This window comes from Cicer arietinum, chromosome 2 (genome assembly GCF_000331145.2).
Source record: "Cicer arietinum cultivar CDC Frontier isolate Library 1 chromosome 2, Cicar.CDCFrontier_v2.0, whole genome shotgun sequence".
In the NCBI taxonomy this organism is placed as follows: Eukaryota; Viridiplantae; Streptophyta; class Magnoliopsida; order Fabales; family Fabaceae; genus Cicer; species Cicer arietinum.
In genome coordinates this window covers 51,746,487-51,766,975 of record NC_021161.2, presented here as the reverse complement: position 1 = coordinate 51,766,975, position 20,489 = coordinate 51,746,487, and the positions used below count along the sequence as shown (strand labels likewise).

The 20,489-nt window shown below is 33.3% G+C and overlaps 3 protein-coding genes across 5 annotated transcripts; 1 reads left to right on the top strand and 2 right to left on the bottom strand.

Moving 5' to 3' along the window:
• Positions 1 to 365: 365 nt before the first annotated feature.
• LOC101489896 (GBF-interacting protein 1) lies at positions 366 to 8,219 on the bottom strand. The gene is made up of 9 exons (XM_073365112.1): positions 7,948 to 8,219; positions 7,418 to 7,461; positions 6,597 to 6,696; positions 6,019 to 6,154; positions 4,559 to 5,583; positions 3,920 to 4,154; positions 2,898 to 3,195; positions 1,291 to 1,731; positions 366 to 1,105 (listed from the first exon to the last, which is right to left on the bottom strand). Exons 1-9 carry the CDS (start codon positions 8,117 to 8,119, stop codon positions 815 to 817), a joined length of 2,742 nt encoding a protein of 913 aa, XP_073221213.1. The 5' UTR covers positions 8,120 to 8,219; the 3' UTR covers positions 366 to 814.
• Positions 8,220 to 12,830: 4,611 nt separating this feature from the next.
• LOC101489579 (ER membrane protein complex subunit 8/9 homolog) lies at positions 12,831 to 15,138 on the top strand. Its single transcript, XM_004491467.3, has 5 exons — positions 12,831 to 13,200; positions 13,431 to 13,577; positions 13,668 to 13,727; positions 14,533 to 14,699; positions 14,810 to 15,138. Exons 1-5 carry the CDS (start codon positions 12,991 to 12,993, stop codon positions 14,838 to 14,840), a joined length of 615 nt encoding a protein of 204 aa, XP_004491524.1. The 5' UTR covers positions 12,831 to 12,990; the 3' UTR covers positions 14,841 to 15,138.
• Positions 15,139 to 15,827: 689 nt separating this feature from the next.
• Positions 15,828 to 20,222, bottom strand: LOC101489256 (oligopeptide transporter 1-like). Of its 3 annotated transcripts, none has more exons than XM_004491466.4 (7): positions 20,038 to 20,222; positions 18,977 to 19,425; positions 18,782 to 18,879; positions 17,691 to 18,263; positions 17,310 to 17,577; positions 17,029 to 17,211; positions 15,828 to 16,806 (listed from the first exon to the last, which is right to left on the bottom strand). In XM_004491466.4, exons 1-7 carry the CDS (start codon positions 20,099 to 20,101, stop codon positions 16,186 to 16,188), a joined length of 2,256 nt encoding a protein of 751 aa, XP_004491523.1. In that variant the 5' UTR covers positions 20,102 to 20,222; the 3' UTR covers positions 15,828 to 16,185. The 3 variants fall into 3 exon arrangements, with proteins under 3 accessions (XP_004491523.1, XP_027188006.1, XP_027188005.1); XM_027332205.2 differs by lacking the exon at positions 20,038 to 20,222 and adding an exon at positions 19,575 to 19,704; XM_027332204.2 differs by lacking the exon at positions 20,038 to 20,222 and adding an exon at positions 19,566 to 19,696.
• Positions 20,223 to 20,489: the final 267 nt, after the last annotated feature.

Sequence of the window (20,489 nt, the reverse complement as noted above, 5' to 3'; positions counted from 1 at the left end):
AAGTGCTGCCAATGTGGGGGCATCAATTACAATTAGCTGTAATTCATGGTGTTGAAACAGACTGGTAACTGTTATTCATGATCCATCGTGATGTAGTAATACACAACAAAAATGTCATTCATAGTTACTGGCCTGATGCAGGGTTACAGAAACCCGTTCTACACAGAAATAAGAGTGATTTGACTTAATGCTGAAAAGAAATTAGAAATTTAAAACTTCCAATTGAAAAGAAACCAGACAAATAAATTTATCCACATACACACTCATCGGTTAGATAATGACAACTCCCACTGCCCAAAGGAAAGCACATAAAACCCCCCTCAAAAATTTGTTTAATTTAAAATACCAAAAGGAGATTTGAAATGTAACGCTGAAGAAAAATAGATGCTACAATTTTCATTAACCATATCGAATAGTATAGTTCGATGTCTTCAGCTATCAAAATGTAATATACAGGTGAGAATTGAGGGCGCAAAAAATTGGTAAATCTCACCAATTCAGTTGAACTTTTGGCTTAGTATCATATCGTTGGGAATTACTAAGGTCCTTATAGCAACAACTACATGTTTATAAGGATTAGGGGGCAAAAGAACATGTGAGGGATGAATAAACTGAACTCTTGAAAATAAAAATAAAACCTGCAACTATCAACCTTCAAAATCGTCAGCACCAAAAACAGTTACTAGTATTCTTTTCTCATTTTTTGGCCGCATTTGTTATTTACACTTCAGATCAGGCCAGTATTCATTCTTCCTGAATTTGAGCACATGATATGTGCATCTGAACATTATGGCACCAAGAAAAAAATTTCATCCTAAAAATTAGAATTCCAATTGATCTGTGCAGGCTGAGGCTGCTGATAAGATCCTGAAGGGGGGCCTACAGTTTCAACAGGCCCAGCCAAAGCTTGAGACTGCTGCAAAATGGTAGAAGCTGAAGCTACTGTCTGCCCTGGTTGATACATACCAGCAAATGCGCCGTGAGCGGCATGTGTTGGGGGGAAGGTAAGATGTTGTCCCTGAGGGGTAAGGTTATACAGAGAATTAACTTGCAAACTGGATATATCTTGGCCTGGTGCATGTATCCACACAGCAGAGCCTTCACTCTGCAGCATAAATAGTATAAAAAAGAAAACAAACAAGTTTAGTAACTACAGAAAATCCAAGTATTTCAATACAAATAGATGAATCAAATGAAAAGTCAATAACAAAATATGAAAAATATTATTGATACTGTTGAAGCCAAAGAAATGGGCACAGATGAAAAAAACACAGCAATAAGTAAACCAACCAGTTGTCCAGTTGTATAGATCTGGTTTTCCTTCAACTGAGACACAGCAAGATCTTCATTTCCCGTGGAGCTTCCAGTATTCACTGTCGGACTAGGAGCATATCCAACAGGTGGAGTGATAAATGATCCAGAAGGGATTCCAATATGAGCCATATTTCCTGCGTTTGCCCCAGCCTTGAATTGAGGAAGAGGGAATTTGATCCCATTAGCTGCAGTAGCAGCTGGTAGATACATGTTGCCAGCTGATGGATGTGGAGGGAAACCGTTGTGGCTTAAATATTGATGTATTGGAGACAGGTAAATTGGGGGGTAATAGTGGCCATATGGGAAGAAGTTAGCTGGGTATGGTGGCCTAAAAATTGAAACTTGCTGTGGAGTTAAGGGAATAGAGTTCTGTAGAGGTGGAGTTGGGCTGGGGGATACGGCCTGAGAACTTGCATTCTGTAATGACAAAAGAATGACATATAAGGGAAAATATATATAAATAAAATAAATGCATCCATACTTACATTAAGGAAATCAAATAAATTTCCTCAGAAGACAAAATGCAAAAATAAACCTTGTTTCTGTGTTTGAAATGTAATAGAGCCAACTGGTCATGAAAAGGAAACTGAGAACAAGCAAACAAATGCGGTAGAACTCCCCTGTAGTATTGAAATTCTATCAAATCATTAATGATGAGTGAGTTCCCGGACATGGCAATGGGGTGGGGTGGGGTGGGGCAGGGGCAGATTTTGCACTCCCCACCCCTGCACCCGACTAATCAGGGAAAAGATGCACCCGCCCCCGTTTTTAGCGGGTGTAAAATTTAGACCTCATCTCCGCCAGCAACAGGTTTCGGGTTTTCCCGCATACCCGCACCCATTCATATATATAAAATTATGAATTTAAAAATCATATCTATTATAATTAATATAATAAAATCATTATTATTAGATAATAATAAAATTAAAAAATATTAAGTATATTTAATATGTGCATGAATGTAAAATTTAAAAATTACAATAATATTACTAGTGGGGCGGATTCGGGTGGATATCAACACACCCGCCCCCGTACCTGTCCCCGAATTTTAATTCTGGGAAAACCCGCACCCTCACCCAATCAAAGCGGGTTTTTCCCGCCCAAATCAAGACAGTTTCAGGTGGGTACCCGCGGGTGCGGGTTATGTTGTCATCCCTAAGTTTTGCCATTCTAACCCCTCACATAGACTCTATCATTGAGTGCCTATCATTATATATACTTTCAAGATATGTTAAGCATGGGATCGACCAGCTAGAATGATGCCCTTTCTTTTCAAGATACTTCCATTTTGTTGCTGAGTTCCCCAGTCATACAATTGCAGGAAAACCAAGAGCAAATAGCTTTTAGTATAAAGAAAAACAGATATATCCTAATCCCTAAATAAATAAATGCAAATCTGAGGGAAAATTAATTTGAGAGAAAAGTTAATAACCTTTCCAGCCTTATGACTGCAAAGCAATATTAAAAATACAAGCAAATATCAGATCGCCAAACCAAAAGATAGTATTAAAACATAGAGAAATAAAATTTAAATAAACATTAAGTAGATGATAGGTTAAGAAATACAGAATGGAGAAACTTACAACAAAGGAAGGAAAGTGCGAAGTTTCTTGGGCCTGAAGCTCACTGCCCTCATATTGAACTTGCTGAGTCCCTAACATGGTAGACATGAAATTCAATCCATAGTTTTGGGCACTTTGAACAGTCAGAATCGGATGGCCCTCAGGAGCTAACAATACTTCCTGCTTTGGCTGGTCAATCTTTGAGTCATTACCAGTTATAGAGTTGCCTTCTGAAGCTGGGGTCTTTTTAATTAGATAAGATGCAGAATGTGCATAATCAAGATGATCTCCGTGTTCAGTCAATGTCGCACTTTGGTTGCTACATCAAAACAAGAAATACCATCAAAACATAGATTATGGTAGCACACCATGGCACAAATAATATCATTGGTCATGAAGAGCAATCAAGTAATTCAATCAAAATAATTCATAAAGGAACAATAACCCTGACCTGCCTTGAAAGAGGTAAAATACTACAACCTCACACCTTTCTAGCACCAACTTTGAGGTTCATTATAGTTATTCTTGGGGTTTGTTTACAAATCGGGATGGGGGGGGGCAGCAGTTTGAGGGGAAAGAGAGGAGAAAATGGAACAGGAAGGGAGAGCAGTCTCACACCTTACATGGGGGTTAAATTTTCTCCATGGGATTAAAATCCCAAATTTGGGGTAACTCAAAAAAATGAATTGGGGGAGGACTTTGGAGGGTTACGGAGATCATTATAAACTAAATCATTTCCCTTTCATAATATACTCTCAAACAAAAAGATTCATCATAAGCCTCCCCCTCCCTTCCAAAAACTCTCCCATACAAACACTAACCTCCCTCCTTCTTCCCTTTCACCTCAAACCCTCCCCTCGATTCCCTATTTTCAAACAACCCCTTAATGAAGAGGTTTAATATTAATACAACAGAGTTAAGTCAACCCAACCATACATCACGTTGGCACCATTTAAAAGGCGTGAGGGAACAAAGTATGAGACATCTGTAATTTGCTATGGAAAGAAAAGGAAAAGCACACAAGAATCATATAAACTACAAACCTAGGAATAGCAGCTTCGTCATTCCCTAGAGAAGATTCAGGAGTGGGAGATGTGCTACTGTCACCACCAGTTGCACTGCTAGATCTTTCACTTGGACCTAAAGTATCAAAGCTTCCAAATGTCAGACCACCTTTCAAAGCTTCGGGCACTTGGAAATGGTTTGGAAATATAACATGTTGCCTCAACTCAGCTGATTGAACACGACTTTCTGAAGTTGAGACCTCTGTGACAATGGCTGTTTTAGAAACATGCAATACACCGAATTATTACAGTATACAATTAGAGAGTGAGCATAAAAAAAAACAAATAACAGAACTTTAGGTGATTCTGGAATTTATCAGTATGATTCCTTCAAATGAGGGAGTTAGTTGATGGGAGCAAAATCCAAACACGAATGACAGGTCATGTTTAAATTATAGGCACAATCAGGCTGCTTCTCCTTTAAAATACTGTTAGGAAAGTTTTCAAAGGTTTCTCTCCCATACTTACTATTGCTGGGGACCCTGTGGGCTTTACTTCAGTTCAGTTATCATGACTATATTCATCTAGTAACCAATACCAAAAAGTACATAGATGGAAACAGGATATGTTGATCAATTTTGTTATAAGATTTAACAAATATAGAAATAAAAACTTTACCCAGAGGTGGTTGACTAACGCAACTGGAAGATGACCTCATAGAGCTATTCAATGAGGAAGAGGATGAGAGTTGCAAGGGCTCAGATAACAGATTACTTTCAACTTCATTTGACTTCTGTATGACATTTAAGTTGCTTGTTGAATTCATTGACACAGACTTTTCATTCTTGGACGCTGATAAATCACCAGCTTCTTCAAGTTTATTTGCTTTAACATGATTTGGCTCAGCAGATATCTGGACACTCCCTACTTCCCTACTGATAGCACCACCAACACCAGGATTCCGGGAGATAGATGGTGCCAGCACAGGATCTGAAGAAGAGGGATAAACACCAGATACAGAAGTTTCAGAGTGATCAGAACTTGACAGAGATTTTTGTTGGTCAGCTCTGGTAACTGAGCCAAAGGTTTGAGTAGGGGAAGAGGTTGCTGCAACAACAGCAACTTGAGGTTGGGCATTTTCTTGATTGACAACATTATTAGTAACTGAACTGCTTTTAGGGACACTCACTACACTACCTATGAGAGATTGGTCCAAAGTACCATGACCAGACTTCCCATTAGATTGATTTGCAGCACTATGGGGTGCATCTGCTGAAGATAAATCACCAGCTTCTTCAAGTTTATTTGCTTTAACATGATTTGGCTCAGCAGATATCTGGACACTCCCTACTTCCCTACTGATAGCACCACCAACACCAGGATTCCGGGAGATAGATGGTGCCAGCACAGGATCTGAAGAAGAGGGATAAACACCAGATACAGAAGTTTCAGAGTGATCAGAACTTGACAGAGATTTTTGTTGGTCAGCTCTGGTAACTGAGCCAAAGGTTTGAGTAGGGGAAGAGGTTGCTGCAACAACAGCAACTTGAGGTTGGGCATTTTCTTGATTGACAACATTATTAGTAACTGAACTGCTTTTAGGGACACTCACTACACTACCTATGAGAGATTGGTCCAAAGTACCATGACCAGACTTCCCATTAGATTGATTTGCAGCACTATGGGGTGCATCCGCTGAACCACTGCAGTTGAAGAATCATAAGATAAATCATGTTGCTCGTGCAAGCCAACTTTCAAACAAATTACAACAATAAATCAAAAATCAAGTAGGAAAATACTTCAATATTGTAGTTATAACACATTAAGTCATGAAACCATAAAGAGCACTAGTGATTTTTAGTGAACAAGAAATTTTGAGCATGATTTACATCATATGTGCTTTTGATTAAATGTTAAATTTTGTGAAAGGTTCACCCAATAAAAAATTATTTACCACAATCAAAAATGAGATTTGGATAGAATTTTAGATGCAAACACACAAATAAAAAGTGGATATCAATTTTCACCTTTCTTTTTTTATTCTTTTTAATAATTTTCTTTCCACCGTTACATTTTCTTATAATCAGAGATAATATGGTTAGATAAACAAGTTAAGAAAATATAGAAGAAACTACAACCTTGTGGTTTGACTTTGCGGTGCTGTATTAGTTCTTTTCTGTAAATCTGGCTGAGTAGAGGTAGCATGAGTTCTCTCTGCAGTGCGATGAATTCCATTTTCCCTTCGAACAGCAAGGTTCCTCCCACCACCACCATCTAACCAGAGATGTTTGCATGAAAAGGGAACAACTAATGAGCTAATAAAGTAGAAGGCAATTTTATCACTCCTAACAGATCTCTGTGACGTGCAAAAGATAATTGCAACAGCACCAAAAGTTAAAAGTGAGGACATAGTGCTACTTTATTTCATTCTGTTTGATTAAAAAAAAGGGTTATGACAGAGCTCATGCAAAACACAATAGAAGTATATTTCTCAGTGCTTAAGTAAAATATCTCATAAGTTATTTTAAGACGAAAGAACCACCTAGTGTAGAAAGATCATACAAAAAAAACAACTAATTAGTAGTTGCATTCCAAAATTAATTTACAGAGTGATGGTTTCTATGTGACCATTAGTGGGCAAGCATATTTGTAAACCAAACAGAGGAAACAAAAACAAAGCCAAATGTCAAGTTTCTAAACAGTATCAAAATTGCACCAGGAAAGTTTGAAGAATAGCCCCCTGAAGCACCCCTTGCCCCTCTCCCCTGTCCACGTTGCTTTGATCTAGACTCCTCAGAAACCCTGCTTCTCAATCCCTACAATTATCAAGTTAAAATCAAATCACTCAAGGGCCAAGGCTAATAAATATTAGAGAAAATGATGGAAACAACTAGACTTCTACAGTTACAAAAAAACACATGATATTAAATGATCTATTAATAACCTACTACAAAACGTAAAATAGATCATTTTTGGTTAGCAAGTAATATTGCATGATAAACAGTGCACGCTAAATGGAAGAAGTCAAATGCCTATTGAAACAATACATATTCAGACAGCCAAGAAAAAATGAGGACCTTTATATTATAACTTAACATGGAGTCTCCCAATCACTCTGCTCGTAATATGACACAGTGGCAGCTCAAGCGGGTTACACAACAGATTACAATAATGAACAAAATAAGTAATCTTTGATCAGTGTTGCCGGTGGCGGAAGGACAAAAATCTGCCGTATAAACATGCCATTGCAGCCTATAGAACCGCCATGACCACCATTTAACAACACTGACTTTTATCAAGGGGGTAAACACCTAAAAGATTCATCCACTCCAACATATCTACTCAACGACACAAAAGAATCGGACATCTGATGTATACTACTATTTATGTAAGAAATCAATCGGATTCAGCAACCTAACTTTCAAGTGCAATTACAAATTTACACACTAACTGAATTACATTGCACATCAAGTATAACAGGGGAAAAGAAGTTAACTGAACATAAGAACTAAAATTAGGGCATAAAAAAAGTCTTACTTCCTTCTTCCGGTCCCGTCTCCTTCTAACCTCGTGAAAAGTATCTGTAAACCACAAAAAAAAAAATCAACAAACCTATTAATATAACAAACATCAAAAAACATAAAATATGTCAGAGAGGCCATAAACACACTTCTTTTCAAGCTGAGAGCATGGAAGTGGTTTCAAGTATCAACAAACAACAACAACTAAACCCTACAAAGGATACAAAGCCCTAATCTTCAATCTTGTTTCCGTACATTTGACAACAAAATTAAAGAAAAAATAACAAACTTCCACAGTCCAAAGAACCACGCACAGTTTCATTCAGCTTAGTATAAATAAATAAAAACAGTAAACATAAAAAAAAAAAAAAAACTAATTTATAGAATCAGCAAAACCTAACAAAAACCACAAGCATCATCACTAGCTATGGTAACAGTGAAGTAAATTTCAAACTCGCAACCAAGAAACTCAATTAGTGAATCACAAAAACAGATAGTGAAAAAGAAAAGAAGAAAACGTAGAGTATCGGATGGAAAAGATTAAACCTAAATAGAGAAGCTTCTGAGCGGTTTCATTGGGATCCATGGAACATTCTTTAAGGACGGCGTAGATTTCTTCGTCGGTGTGTTGCTTTCCGGTGATCTCTCTAATATCATGGATGATTTTCCGTACATTGTTGGGGATCGGAACCCTAGAACCGCCACCACCGCCGCTCATTGTGTTTTTTTTATGCAACACAAGAAAGAGAGGGAGGGAGGGATACTACTGCCTCTATGTTGTTGTTAGAAGAGAGAGAGAAGAAAAAACCACGTTGAATCATTTTATCATATCATAAATCTCAAATATAGAACAAAACTTTTATTAAAAAAATGTATTCATTAAAACTATACTTTTTTTAAATATTTATTTTATTTATATTATCATACATATTTTTTTTTAACTCTATAATTTTTAGAAGAATGAGTCTTAATAATCTATATTTTGAGTATAAGATAAGATAAATAAAATTTGAACAATATTTATTTAATCAAAATTTAAATGAAATTTTTTTAAACAATTCGTTTTTAATTAGTTGAAGTTTATTAATACTTTATTTAAGGTATGTGTTTTTATCTATCTGGTTTTCTTTACTAAAATTATAAAATTTAATGTGATTATTTAAAAATAATTATTATTTTATTTATGAAAAACATTAAAATTGTAAATAAAATAATTGAAATGAATGACAATATTGAAAGGAAAAGAAAAAGTGTAAGTCAAAATTTAGTACCATTTTATACAAAGTATTGATAATTTTGAAATATTTGTTATTTAATTAAATTAAAAAGGATAAAATTATAAAAGAAGCAGCTTAGAGAAATGGTATATTGGCAGGAAAAATATAATCAAAACTATGTATTTCTTTTTTTTTTTTAACAAAACTATCTATTTCTATTATATATAGTGTAAATATTTTAATTTTTTTTTATTGTTGTATTTAATACTTTTAATTAAAAGTAGGTTTAGTTTTAATATTGGCACAATATACCTTTAGTCTTTTAAATTTAGCTTAATTTTCACCAAAGTCTTATAAGTTTTTTTTTTTTCAATTCAGTAATTTGAATTACATTTATTTGTGTCATTAGCTTAATGGTATATTAAATTATGTATTCAGTTCTTTAAGTTTAAAATTTTTCTTGAATTATTGTAATTAAATGTTAAAATCTAATTAAAACATCGTAATAAGTTCAATTTTCAAACTATTTAACATGTGAAGAAAGTCAAGGAGATTGTTTTGTGGATAAAATCAAGAAATATAAATAATTTATAAGTTTTTATGAATATTTTTAAAAAATTAATATGAAACACATATTGTTGCAGCATTTAATTGAGTTTCAAATTATCATAAGTTTTCAATTAAGCTAATTGTCGAAATTAAGATAAATAATAACATGCAAATATAATTTTACTTAAAGGATAAGATTTAAATAAAATAAACTTAAATAATCTACGTGGAGTTGAGTTAAACTTAAATACCTCAATGTATATTTTTATCTTTAATAATTTTTGTGTAATTAGCTTTAATGAGAATTTTTGACTCTCAAATAGTTGAGTTTATTATGCGATATTAAATTTATGAGCTTACAACATTTTTTTTTTCCTTACAAACTTATAGCATCAGAGGATATTTATTGTTGGGATATGAGGCAAATATTGAATAAGAAGAAGATGAAACTAATGATAATAAAAGTTGCACAAATAAAATTTAAAACTTGTGTTTACACCAAGTTTTAGATTCGGTTTACCCTACCAATCTATATATATTCAATGCAAACGGATTAATCAACGAATCTCTTTCTGAATATTTTGGAATCCTTATAGTAAATCGCACATTCACATCAAATATATATATCAATGATAATTTACAAAATAAATTTGTTTCATTTACTCTCGTGTACCTGATAAAAAAATAAATGATTTATAAATATTTTTGACATTATTTTGACTCACGTAATATAAAAATTTGTGTTTTGTTTTCTATCTCTAAAGTGTTCTCTATTTGTAGAAAAACTCGTATCAATTGGTGAAAGAAAACAATTATTGAAAAAGTTTATAACATTTGATAACTTAAAAAATGCTTTAGATACAAGCATTGCAATCACTTGATCTAACGATACATTGAATTATTTAAATTTGTAACATTAATCCAACTATTAAAAAAATTTAAATATATTTTGAATAATCCCCTAACATTTATTGTCTATAAACTTATATATCAATGTAACATGGTTGTTTGTTACGGGTTTTTTCTCAATAGTTTGTGATTATTTTCACAAATTTATAAATTGTTTGATATGTTACATCAAATAGGATCATAATGCATCATTTTTATTTTATTTTTATGTTTACTGCCTTAATTCTTTTTATCAGTTTATATTTACTACTTAGTTTAACTGTTAATTTTATCAAAGATATTTTAATATGACAGCTTTTCTTTTGTTACATATTACTGTTTTATCCATTATTTGCTATTTCTTTTTTCTCAAATCGAGTGCTTGTTTCAAGATTTCATAATATGCTTAAATCCTTTTGATTTTATTTGGGAGTAATACTTGAGCCAACAACAAAACATTTATCTGAAATTAAAAAAAAATAGATGACCACATTTAATTTATACAATAACAATGAAAATTAACCCGTCTAAATTATCCTCCATATTTAATAAATTAAATTATTAAAAATTAAAATATTAAATTAATAATATTTTAGAGATACTATTATCAAAATGAAAAAAGAAAACATCAATTTTTTGTTTATATTTCATTTTAAAGTCGAAAATTTTATCCCATACCCCCTAATTATACCTATACCCCAAATAAACAAGTAAATTACTTATTTACCTTTGTTTGAATAATAAAATTCCAAAAATTTACCATATCACCTTTCAACATTTTCGAGAAAAAAAAAAAGTTAGTTTTTTTTTTTTTCGAATAACTTGTTTCCAATATTTTCGGTACACAAAATATACTCTGAAAATCTTTTTTCAAGTTTTCTGGTACACAAGCTACTTCTAGAAATCTTTTTTCAACTTCTCTGGTACAGAAGCCTCTTATGGAAAACTTGGTTTAACATTTGCGGTAGTTGCTAAAAATCTTGGACCTCAAGTTATTCGTAAGTTATATTATTATTTTTTTATTTTAATTAATTATGATTTTATAGCCAATTGTGATTTTTTTTTCAATTTTTCAATGGGCGCACGAGTAAGAAACGACAAAATTATACGAATTTCACATGACGCTGATACTTCTACATCATCCAGAGAGGATCCGACCGACTGCTTCAAGGAGAAAAGGACATATGATAATTGAAGATGATGATGATGGAGAGCATGATCATCGATTTATCCCATATATGACTATTCATCGGCATGAGAAGCCTCCTATAGCCCATGAGGAGGAGGTACATGAGCATGAGGAGGCTACACTTGCTCATGAAGGGTAACATATGGAAGAAGGGCATGATGGAGCTCAGAGACCTGGTGAGCTCACACAATATCTTGGAGGACCATATGATTTGTCCGTCCTTACACAATACCGTTATCATGTTTCAGCTAGACTGTGGTTTGGTCAGATATGTTAAATTAATTATTATTTATAATACATCAAAAATATTCAAATTAATAATTAGTTTTGTTCTATATTTAATTTTTATGTCATATATTTTTTTTGTATACAAGAGCGACCATCACTGAAAATTGTTGCGCATGAAAATAGTCACATGACATATAAATTGTTACTACTGAACAATTCAACAATATATAATAAAATTACAAAATCAAAGTTTTAGAGTCACATGACATACCTGTTAGTCGTTGTGTTCTCCAAATGCATCACTCGATTTGTCCATACTTCAACAAACATTTATTTACGAGGAGTCAACCAAGTTTATTTCACATAGTCAACAAATACTTTATTATCGACACATGATTGCTCAAACATGTGCAAGCGCATGATATACTCCTTTTCATCATTGCAATACATAATGTCTTTCCACATATTCAATACTAACTATTGTCTATCATTAAGACATATTGCTTGCATTTTGCTCTAACTTTTTTGTTGATATGAAATTGACAAATCAAATTAACATCATGTGGAAATACAATACCAACTGCATTTATTAGCGTAAGATCTCTATCTGTCAAAATTACTTGAGGAAATTTGTTTTGAGTAACAAACAGTTCTCTTAGCCTCTCTAATGTCCAACAAAATTGATAATAATAATATTAATCAGGAATAAAAGGATTTAAAAAAATTGAATATGTAGTTGTAGAGAGAAGAAATGATTTTTTTTAAAAAGGAAATTTTTTCAAACTCTAAATCAAGTCATTGCATTGAAATCAATAATAAGGTAAAATTATTATAAAAAATAATCTCTTATCTTTAATGTATTTTGTGACGGAACGAATAACTCGAACAAGTTCCATGAACCCGATACTTCTTTATTTTTTGGTTTAATTGCAGTTTTAGTCCCCCCTATTTTAGCTAAATCGTGAAAGTAGTTCTCCCATTTTGTTTCTCCCCAGTTTTGGTCCCTCAAACAGAACTTTGGTCCAAAACTTGATGAAATTTTATTTTTTTTGCATTTATTTAAGCCACACCATGTTTCAAGATCTCATTTGCAAGAATTGTACCTGAAATATATGACCATAAATAGTGTAGTACAACTTTAAAAAATGAAATTTCATTAAGTTTTGGACTAAAATTCTGTTTGGGACCAAAAACGAGGAAAAACAAAATGGAGATTACTTTCGCAATTCAACTAAAATAGAGGGAGCAAAACTGCAATTAAGCTTTATTTTTCTGTCCTTGTTTCTGTTTAGATCTGTTTATAGTAGGACTAAATTCCATTAAAAAAAGGTAGAAGGACTAAAATGTAAGTCTAAAAACATTCATGATTTGTGATATGAATCTCATTGATTTTATGATAATACGACGTAGTTACAACCAGTGCACAAGTGAAGAACACCAACATCGAAGTCCACAAAACACACAACATAAGAAACTGAACAACAACCTGCGTGTGGCGAAATCAACATCAACAGAAACATGGGAAGCAGCGATTTGAAATACGAGGTTGCACAAAACGCTTACATCAAACTCGTTCTCCACTCCCTCAAACACCCCACCTCCGCCGTCAACGGCGTCTTGATCGGCCGCATCTCCTCTTCCAACGACACCGTCGAGATCGTCGATGCCGTCCCTCTCTTCCACTCTCAAATCCCTCTTCTTCCTCAATTGGAGATCTCTCTCATTCTGGTCCTTCTCTCTCTTTTAGGGTTTATATAATTTTTTTTTCTCATTCAATTCTATCCCCAAATTTTTATCTGTTAAATTATAAAGACTTATGATTTCTTAAATAACATACAATTTAATCAACTGGGTTGATCTTTATTTCTTTTCACTTAATTAAATTTTTGTTTAATTTGGATTCTCCATTTTTTTTCTGATTTTTTTTGTGTGATTGATATTGTTTGTTTGTGAGATAGATAGAGGAATACTTTTCTGCTAAAGGGTTGAACATAGTTGGTTATTTTCACGCTAATGAGAGGTCTGATGAATTTGAGCTTGGTGGTGTGGCCAAGAATATTGGTGACCATATCTGTCGTTACTTTCCTCAAGCTGCCATTCTATTGGTATGTGTTGTGACTTTTGTGTTGATCTTGTTTTGAATTCTGTTGTTTTTGTTTGTATCGACTTTTTGTTCATTTTTCGATTCTTTGCAGTTAGATAACAAAAAGCTTGAAGCTTTGAAAAAGAGCAAGGGTGGCAGTGCTGTAATGCAGGTTAGTGATGTTATTAGTATTCGAAATTGCATTCGTATCAACTCTGCTTTATGAATTTTATTTGGGCTTCTCTATATAGTGTTTAATCAAGGGAACATTTGGGAAACTAACTTAAGAAGCACTTACTGTTTTCAAACTTAAATTCGATGAACTACTTATGTTTAGATATACATATCGAGAAGCTATTTGTGTTCTCAACATTTTGTTTTCACATAAAATGTAGAATTCGGGATGGATGAGAATAGAATTTGGGGGTCAGTTTTATTTGGATTGGAATCATCAAATATCTAGAAATCCTTGAAGGATATAATACTGCACGGACTAAAAAACCCTTTCTTTTAATAGCATCATGGAAACCTTTGAATCCATTAGAATATATGTGTATCTTCTGTAGTCTCCTTTTGCATTCAACAACAAGCACTTTGTATTTTTCTTTGGTTTTGCATCTTGGTTATGGGTTTGTTCCAGTAACATTAGACAAAATTGCTGTATCTAACAGCTTAGATGGATATCGGGGGGTGGGGGCTTGCATCTTGATGTATGGGTTATTTGTTGTAACATGTTGCAACTCGAAGGTTTCATCCAACATTTGTACTATTACAAAGATTTTGTGGCATTTGGTTCTTGCTATGAAATATGATTCATGGTGCATCGAGAAATCACTTCTTCCTTTCTTTTTTATTTGTTGATAATATAAAATTTCGTTAACTACATGTTATTATATAAGTATGGCTTTTACCATATGATGTAGAACCATCTTTTTGTTGGTTGCATTAACAAAGATTACCTTTTTCTTATGATTTAGCTGTATGTTAGGGATGCATCTAAGAACTGGAAGTTGGTTCAGTCCGATGCAAACAGCCGATTTTCTCTCAAAGAGCCATCAGCAAATTTGATCTTATTGGATTATATTTCATCTGAGAAATGGAATGACATTGTAGATTTTGATGATCATCTTGATGACATAAGCAAGTAGGTTCTTTTGCCCCGTCGCCTCTCTTTCTTCTCCTGTATTTTTATATCTGCTGTTATAATTGACTTCACAAAATCGATATGACTATATTATTCAATTTTGTTTTCAGGGATTGGCTAAACCCAGGGCTCTTCAACTGATCGTGGCCCTTATTGTATCCATTTTAATCGAGTTTACTTAGCAAGTGGATGATGTTCATGCAGCGCATTATGCCGAAGGATTCTCACGACGAACAACCAAGGAATAGATTTTGACTTCAGTAACTTTATCAAATGTATAAGCAGAATATTTATCACCCACCCGAATTTAACATTTTTCCGAGTTTTCCTTCCACAAAGGATTTTGGTTGCAGAGCCAATTCTTTTTTTTCTCCCTCCTTTATGTAGACATTGTTATTTGAAGAAACAATATAGTCATGTCATCTATTATCTTGGTTCATCCTTTATGGTTGTAATGTGTGATTTTTTAAGACTTATATTTTGCAAGAGAAATAAACCTAGGTTATAACTTATAACAAACAAAGGAAGTGAGAAACGTGATCACATAGTAGGCAATAAGGTAAAAAACAAAGCAATTCTTATTTTTTTATTAGAGGCAATTATGAAAAAGATTCCTAAATAATGTCACTTTCACATAGTCTATGAACAATATGAACCATTCAAGTTTGAATAGGGTTGGTAAAGTGATTGTTTAGATAGGAAATACTTTTTATACGAAAGGTTTTTTTTGAAAAAGTTGTACAAAAAAAAGTTGAGTTTGGTTGGAATTTGGATACAAATGAATGAGAATAGCCAATTAATTTTTTTTTGAAGTGTTTGCAAAAAAATATTTTTACTATAGATAATGCACTCAAAGTGTAAAACAGTTTTACATTATTATCTAATCATAATTCGCCACAACAGCAAATAATTAGATAACTATTTTTGGTTTAAAAACTGTAATACAAATTGAATGACATTGTAAAGTTACATCGTCAATGCACTAACTTTGAAGTCTTCTTAGATTTATCATTTATGGTTATGAGAATGTTCAACTTCCAGCCATTATGTTTGTGGCTGCTGTGAATTGGTTCAAACCGATTGCTTTCTGTACCAAAACTAATGGTTGCAAATTTAATTGGATAGAAAGAATAAAAAACATGGTTTATTAAAACAATCTGTACAGCTTGTTCAACATTCTAATGTATTATACAATTGGCAAAGAGAAAGTACAAAATAGAAACCATGTTAATACAATATTATCAAATGGCGGTTATAGCCCTACAAAATAGGAGACTTTGAGCAAATCGCTACTATGACATCATAAGCTATTTATTATTAAGTGTCGTCAAACAACTACTATTGCAGTACTATAGTACTTAAGTGTTGCATAGCAGAATTTCAACAACCAACTATTTTCCGCGATTGACAACATGTATTAATTCATCTTGAGACTTTGAACATTTTTCATGACCAATGAGGACGTGACAGAATGCCATTATGGATTTCAATAGACAGGGCACCCACTGGCAATGACACCAGGAGCTGTAGGACATTTAGCCAAGGGGCAGTGATCATCTGCATCAAGACCCCACCAAGCTGGACCAAAGACATCATAAGTTTGGAGTGCAAAATAGAGCAACACACCCATGAAAGCAACTCCAGCATCCAAAGCAGCTGATAGAATGTAAGTGTGTCTAGCCCACCATGACTTGAAGTTTTTGTAAATATAGAAATTGAAGAAGATTCCAACAATTCCCCATGTAATGTAATTCACTGATCTAGCTGGTGGGAGACCATTGGCACCTGCAATGATAAGTGGCATGTTGATGAGTTCAATCCACTTGTGGTTCGGGTACTTGCGAGCTAGCAGCCAGACCGGAACAGGAGCAAGTAGACCGATGAGGAAAAACCAATTCATTCCAGGGTATATGCCATCCTTGGTAAACATTCTTTGTGGTCCTACAACTCCCCATATGATTGAAGCATTGTAAAACACATCATCACCAGGGCAAGTCCATGGACTACCCTCTGGCAACATTGTTTCATCACATATGTTTGGAATAGTAGTGAGAAGCCACCATGCTGTGCTGAAGTAGACACTTGAAGCAACCAAAGTTCCTACCAACTGAAAAAACAAATAAATTGCCACAAGTTAGATAAGATATTGTTAGAACAGCAACCCAAGTTCAAAAGAAAACAGATAAGAAAAGTGAAAAAATAAAGAACAGTACCACGGGTGGCTTTGAATTACATTTATCAATAAACCATGAGCCATACCCAATAGATATGTTGTATTGCTTTCGAGTTAGATATTTGGCAAACTATGCATCCATTATTACATTCTTACCTGTACTAGGAACATAGCTTTTGGAGGAATTTTCATGTAGTGTCCCAATTTGAAGTCACTAAGAAAACCAAGTGCCTGTGACATGCTGATGTATCCATAAGTCTTGAAGGCAACATTAGCAAGAGGCTTTCCAGGGTATAGGTACCCAATGATCAACTCTGTGATCACATTGAGTCCAGCTTGCTGCACAACAACAAGTAGTAACTTTCTGTTAGAAAAAGACAACCTCACAATGCACAAAATGTTCTTTTTTCTGTTTGTGTTGGACTATAAAAATTCACCTGATTTGTTGTTGCTTGAATTACACCAATTGGCAAAGTGAAAACCAATGCAATTGTTAAAGAAAGCAATACTCCCCACCATGGAAGTTGGAGCTGCTTGCCAAATCCTTCACAACACATCAAAGCCATAATAACCATTAAAAACAAAATGGTCATGAACCACCACTCAGGTACTTGTTCATAGTTTCTCTTCATAATTCTTGTATGCACGTCTCCGGCTTGTTCTTTTAGTGCGGTTGTTGTCTTCCTCCACAGCTGAATAATCATTCTTTCAAATTGACAGTCACCAGAATACATAGTTAGATTTGACAGTTTATTATAAAAGTTGCATCAATGAATAGTAATCACATATTATTTAAGGAATATAATAAGGAAACATACTTTCCGTGGAAGAGCATAACATGTGAGATGGTTGCAGTCAGAGTTGCAAAGCTCAATCCATAGTCAAATGCAAATGTAATACTAAGGTAGAGTTTACTGTATTTGTTATAAGCATCCATATCAATCTCAAAGGTTGCATCATTAAGAATCCTACTAACATTATATGTTGCACCAGTGGAATCAAATGTGTGAGAACTGATGAGGGGAAACTTTTTGGCCTCATAAAAGTTGTTCCAATATGAAATGGGAACAACAACATAAATAAACAACACAAATCCAACCAAAATGTTGATGATGGCAAAACCAGGAACTGGCAAAGGACTTCCTAAGAAACCAGCAACTGTGTTCCAGTCAAATGAAATTGAACCAATACCAAGACCCTTCATGCCTGAACTAATCTGCTGAGCAGTGACTGAGTTTTTCCAAATCAAGCAACCAATAGATATGGTTGATATTGCCTGGAAAAAGTAGCCTGGAATGATGTAATAAGCAAAGCTAGCCACAAAGACCAGGAAAAAGAATTGCAGCCTAGTGTTTCCTCCTCTAGGCCTCTTTTCTTTTTCATGAAATGCCCTGGTTCATTCAAGAATCATTCATTTATACATTAGAAAAGAAACCAAATTTAGTTGCATCATAATCCTAAATAGTAAATATACACAAAAACTACATTGGTCTAAGTTGAACTGATACTTCACACTAGTTATACAATTAACAAAAAAATAATAAATTTACAGCATTTTCATTCACTCTTCCTTTGAAAGTCCTAATTTTCTTTACTTGTTTAGTAACACTATCATCACTATTATTCCTCAAAAACTTAAAACAATATTTCCAAATTAAATGTTTTTGTTAATTAGCTTTAAATATTTTTTAAGATCGGTGTAAATCAATTTTACATTGATAGCTAATAAAAACATTAGACTTATTTTTGTACCATACGATTGTAACTGCCATCATATAGTAATTACTAAATCAACCGTTTGTGTTGAATATCAATGTAAAACTGTTTACATTGATAGAGTATGCTTATTAAACTTATATTTTCAATTCACATCAAAGAAAATAATATGATAGAAAAAAAAAAGAAATACCTGAATAGAGACACTTGGACAAGATTTGAAGGCCACCACATGTAAGGAGAGTCCACAAGGAATTTTCTGAAAATTCCAGCCCATCCATAACCAAGCATCTAAAAATTCAAAAAATAAAAAAATCACATTTTTTTAATTATCATAAGTTTTGGTTATTTATACTAAATTGAAGAAAAAAAATGGAAAATTGTTCACCTGGGTTGACATTGCTAGCAAAAAAGCAGCCACTGGATTGATCTGTCTGTGATAGAAAGCCTTAACAATAGTAATAATGTTAATGGCATAAACACCACTAGATCCAGCACTAGCAAAGATTGTAATAAGGGCATGTTCCTTCATATTGAATGGTCCAGGATTCAATGAGAAAAACCATTTAGTGAAAGGGACTTTATATTGTGTTTTTGGAAGTGTTGCAGCCATTAGTTTACCAATTGGAAGTGAAACAATCTGTGCTGAGACAGATGAGACAAATAAAGGGTTGGTTCTGTACCCAAAAAATTGGTTCACAAAGGAAAGAATAACACAGGATGCCAAACCAATAACCCATGTCCTAAATGTCAGTGCTGGTTGTGTAGGGTCATCAGTTATTGGAACTGTTAACCTGACCTGCTCAATTGGTGAATCATCCACCTCTGTCTCTTCATCTGCATCATAACATTTTCTACCTTTAGATTACCACAAACATATAACAATATCAACAACAATCATTATTCTTAGTTTTAGATATCTCTCGAGGTACTGAGATTTATTTAAGGGGTTAACATATTTTAACAAATGTTTTTACATATCAAACCTTTGACTGACATGTATATACCAACCACACAATTGCTATCGAGATTAGAGATTCTTCTGAAGTGAACAATTGTCTAAATTTTTAAAACCAATAAAATTCTAAAAATATTATTTTCATTAACCAACATTTTTATCTTTTCTCCCTACCAATAATGTACTTCTCATCAAGATAAAATTAACAAGTTTTAAAAAATAAAAAACACCACCTAAATGTATTTCATTCAAATTTAGACTAAATACATATACATGTTTTTTTGCATATATTTCATTGTTAACATAGAGTAACGTATTACTATAAACTTGCATTTAATCCTTGAAAAGCCATGTGAAAGTGAAGTTAATAAAAAAAATAATAAGACAATGTATGTATGAACATATGATAAAATAATAATAAATCATATTATATTGTATATAGAATGATAAAAATACAAATAAAAGAAATTTTTTTAGAAGAAATGAAAAACCTGCAATGGAAAGTTTAGAGTCATGGTCCTTAGCAGGGAATGTATCTTCAATGACCCCTGCCATTGAAACAGGGATGTCCTCCAACAAAAAGGAACCAAATTTGTTTTTGGGTTGGGTGTTTCCTCTCTCTCTTCTCTCTCTTTCTCTCTCTTTGTTCTCACACAAGAATGTCTCTTCTTTGTCTCAACCTTTTTATACAGACAAATGTAATAAGACAACTGTTACAATTACAATTCTACTATAATTATGCTACAAATTATTACACCCTTCCTTATTTATCTCATTTTATGGTTTTTATTTTTATTTTTTATTTTTTTTTATTTTGTTTCTTTTCTTATGTGAGCAAGATTGAATTTACCACCAAATCACGGCAACGTGGGAAATAAGAGAAAAATAAGCCGATTCTTAAGGTTGAATCTTTATATTTATGATTCTTTTGCTTTTTTTTTTT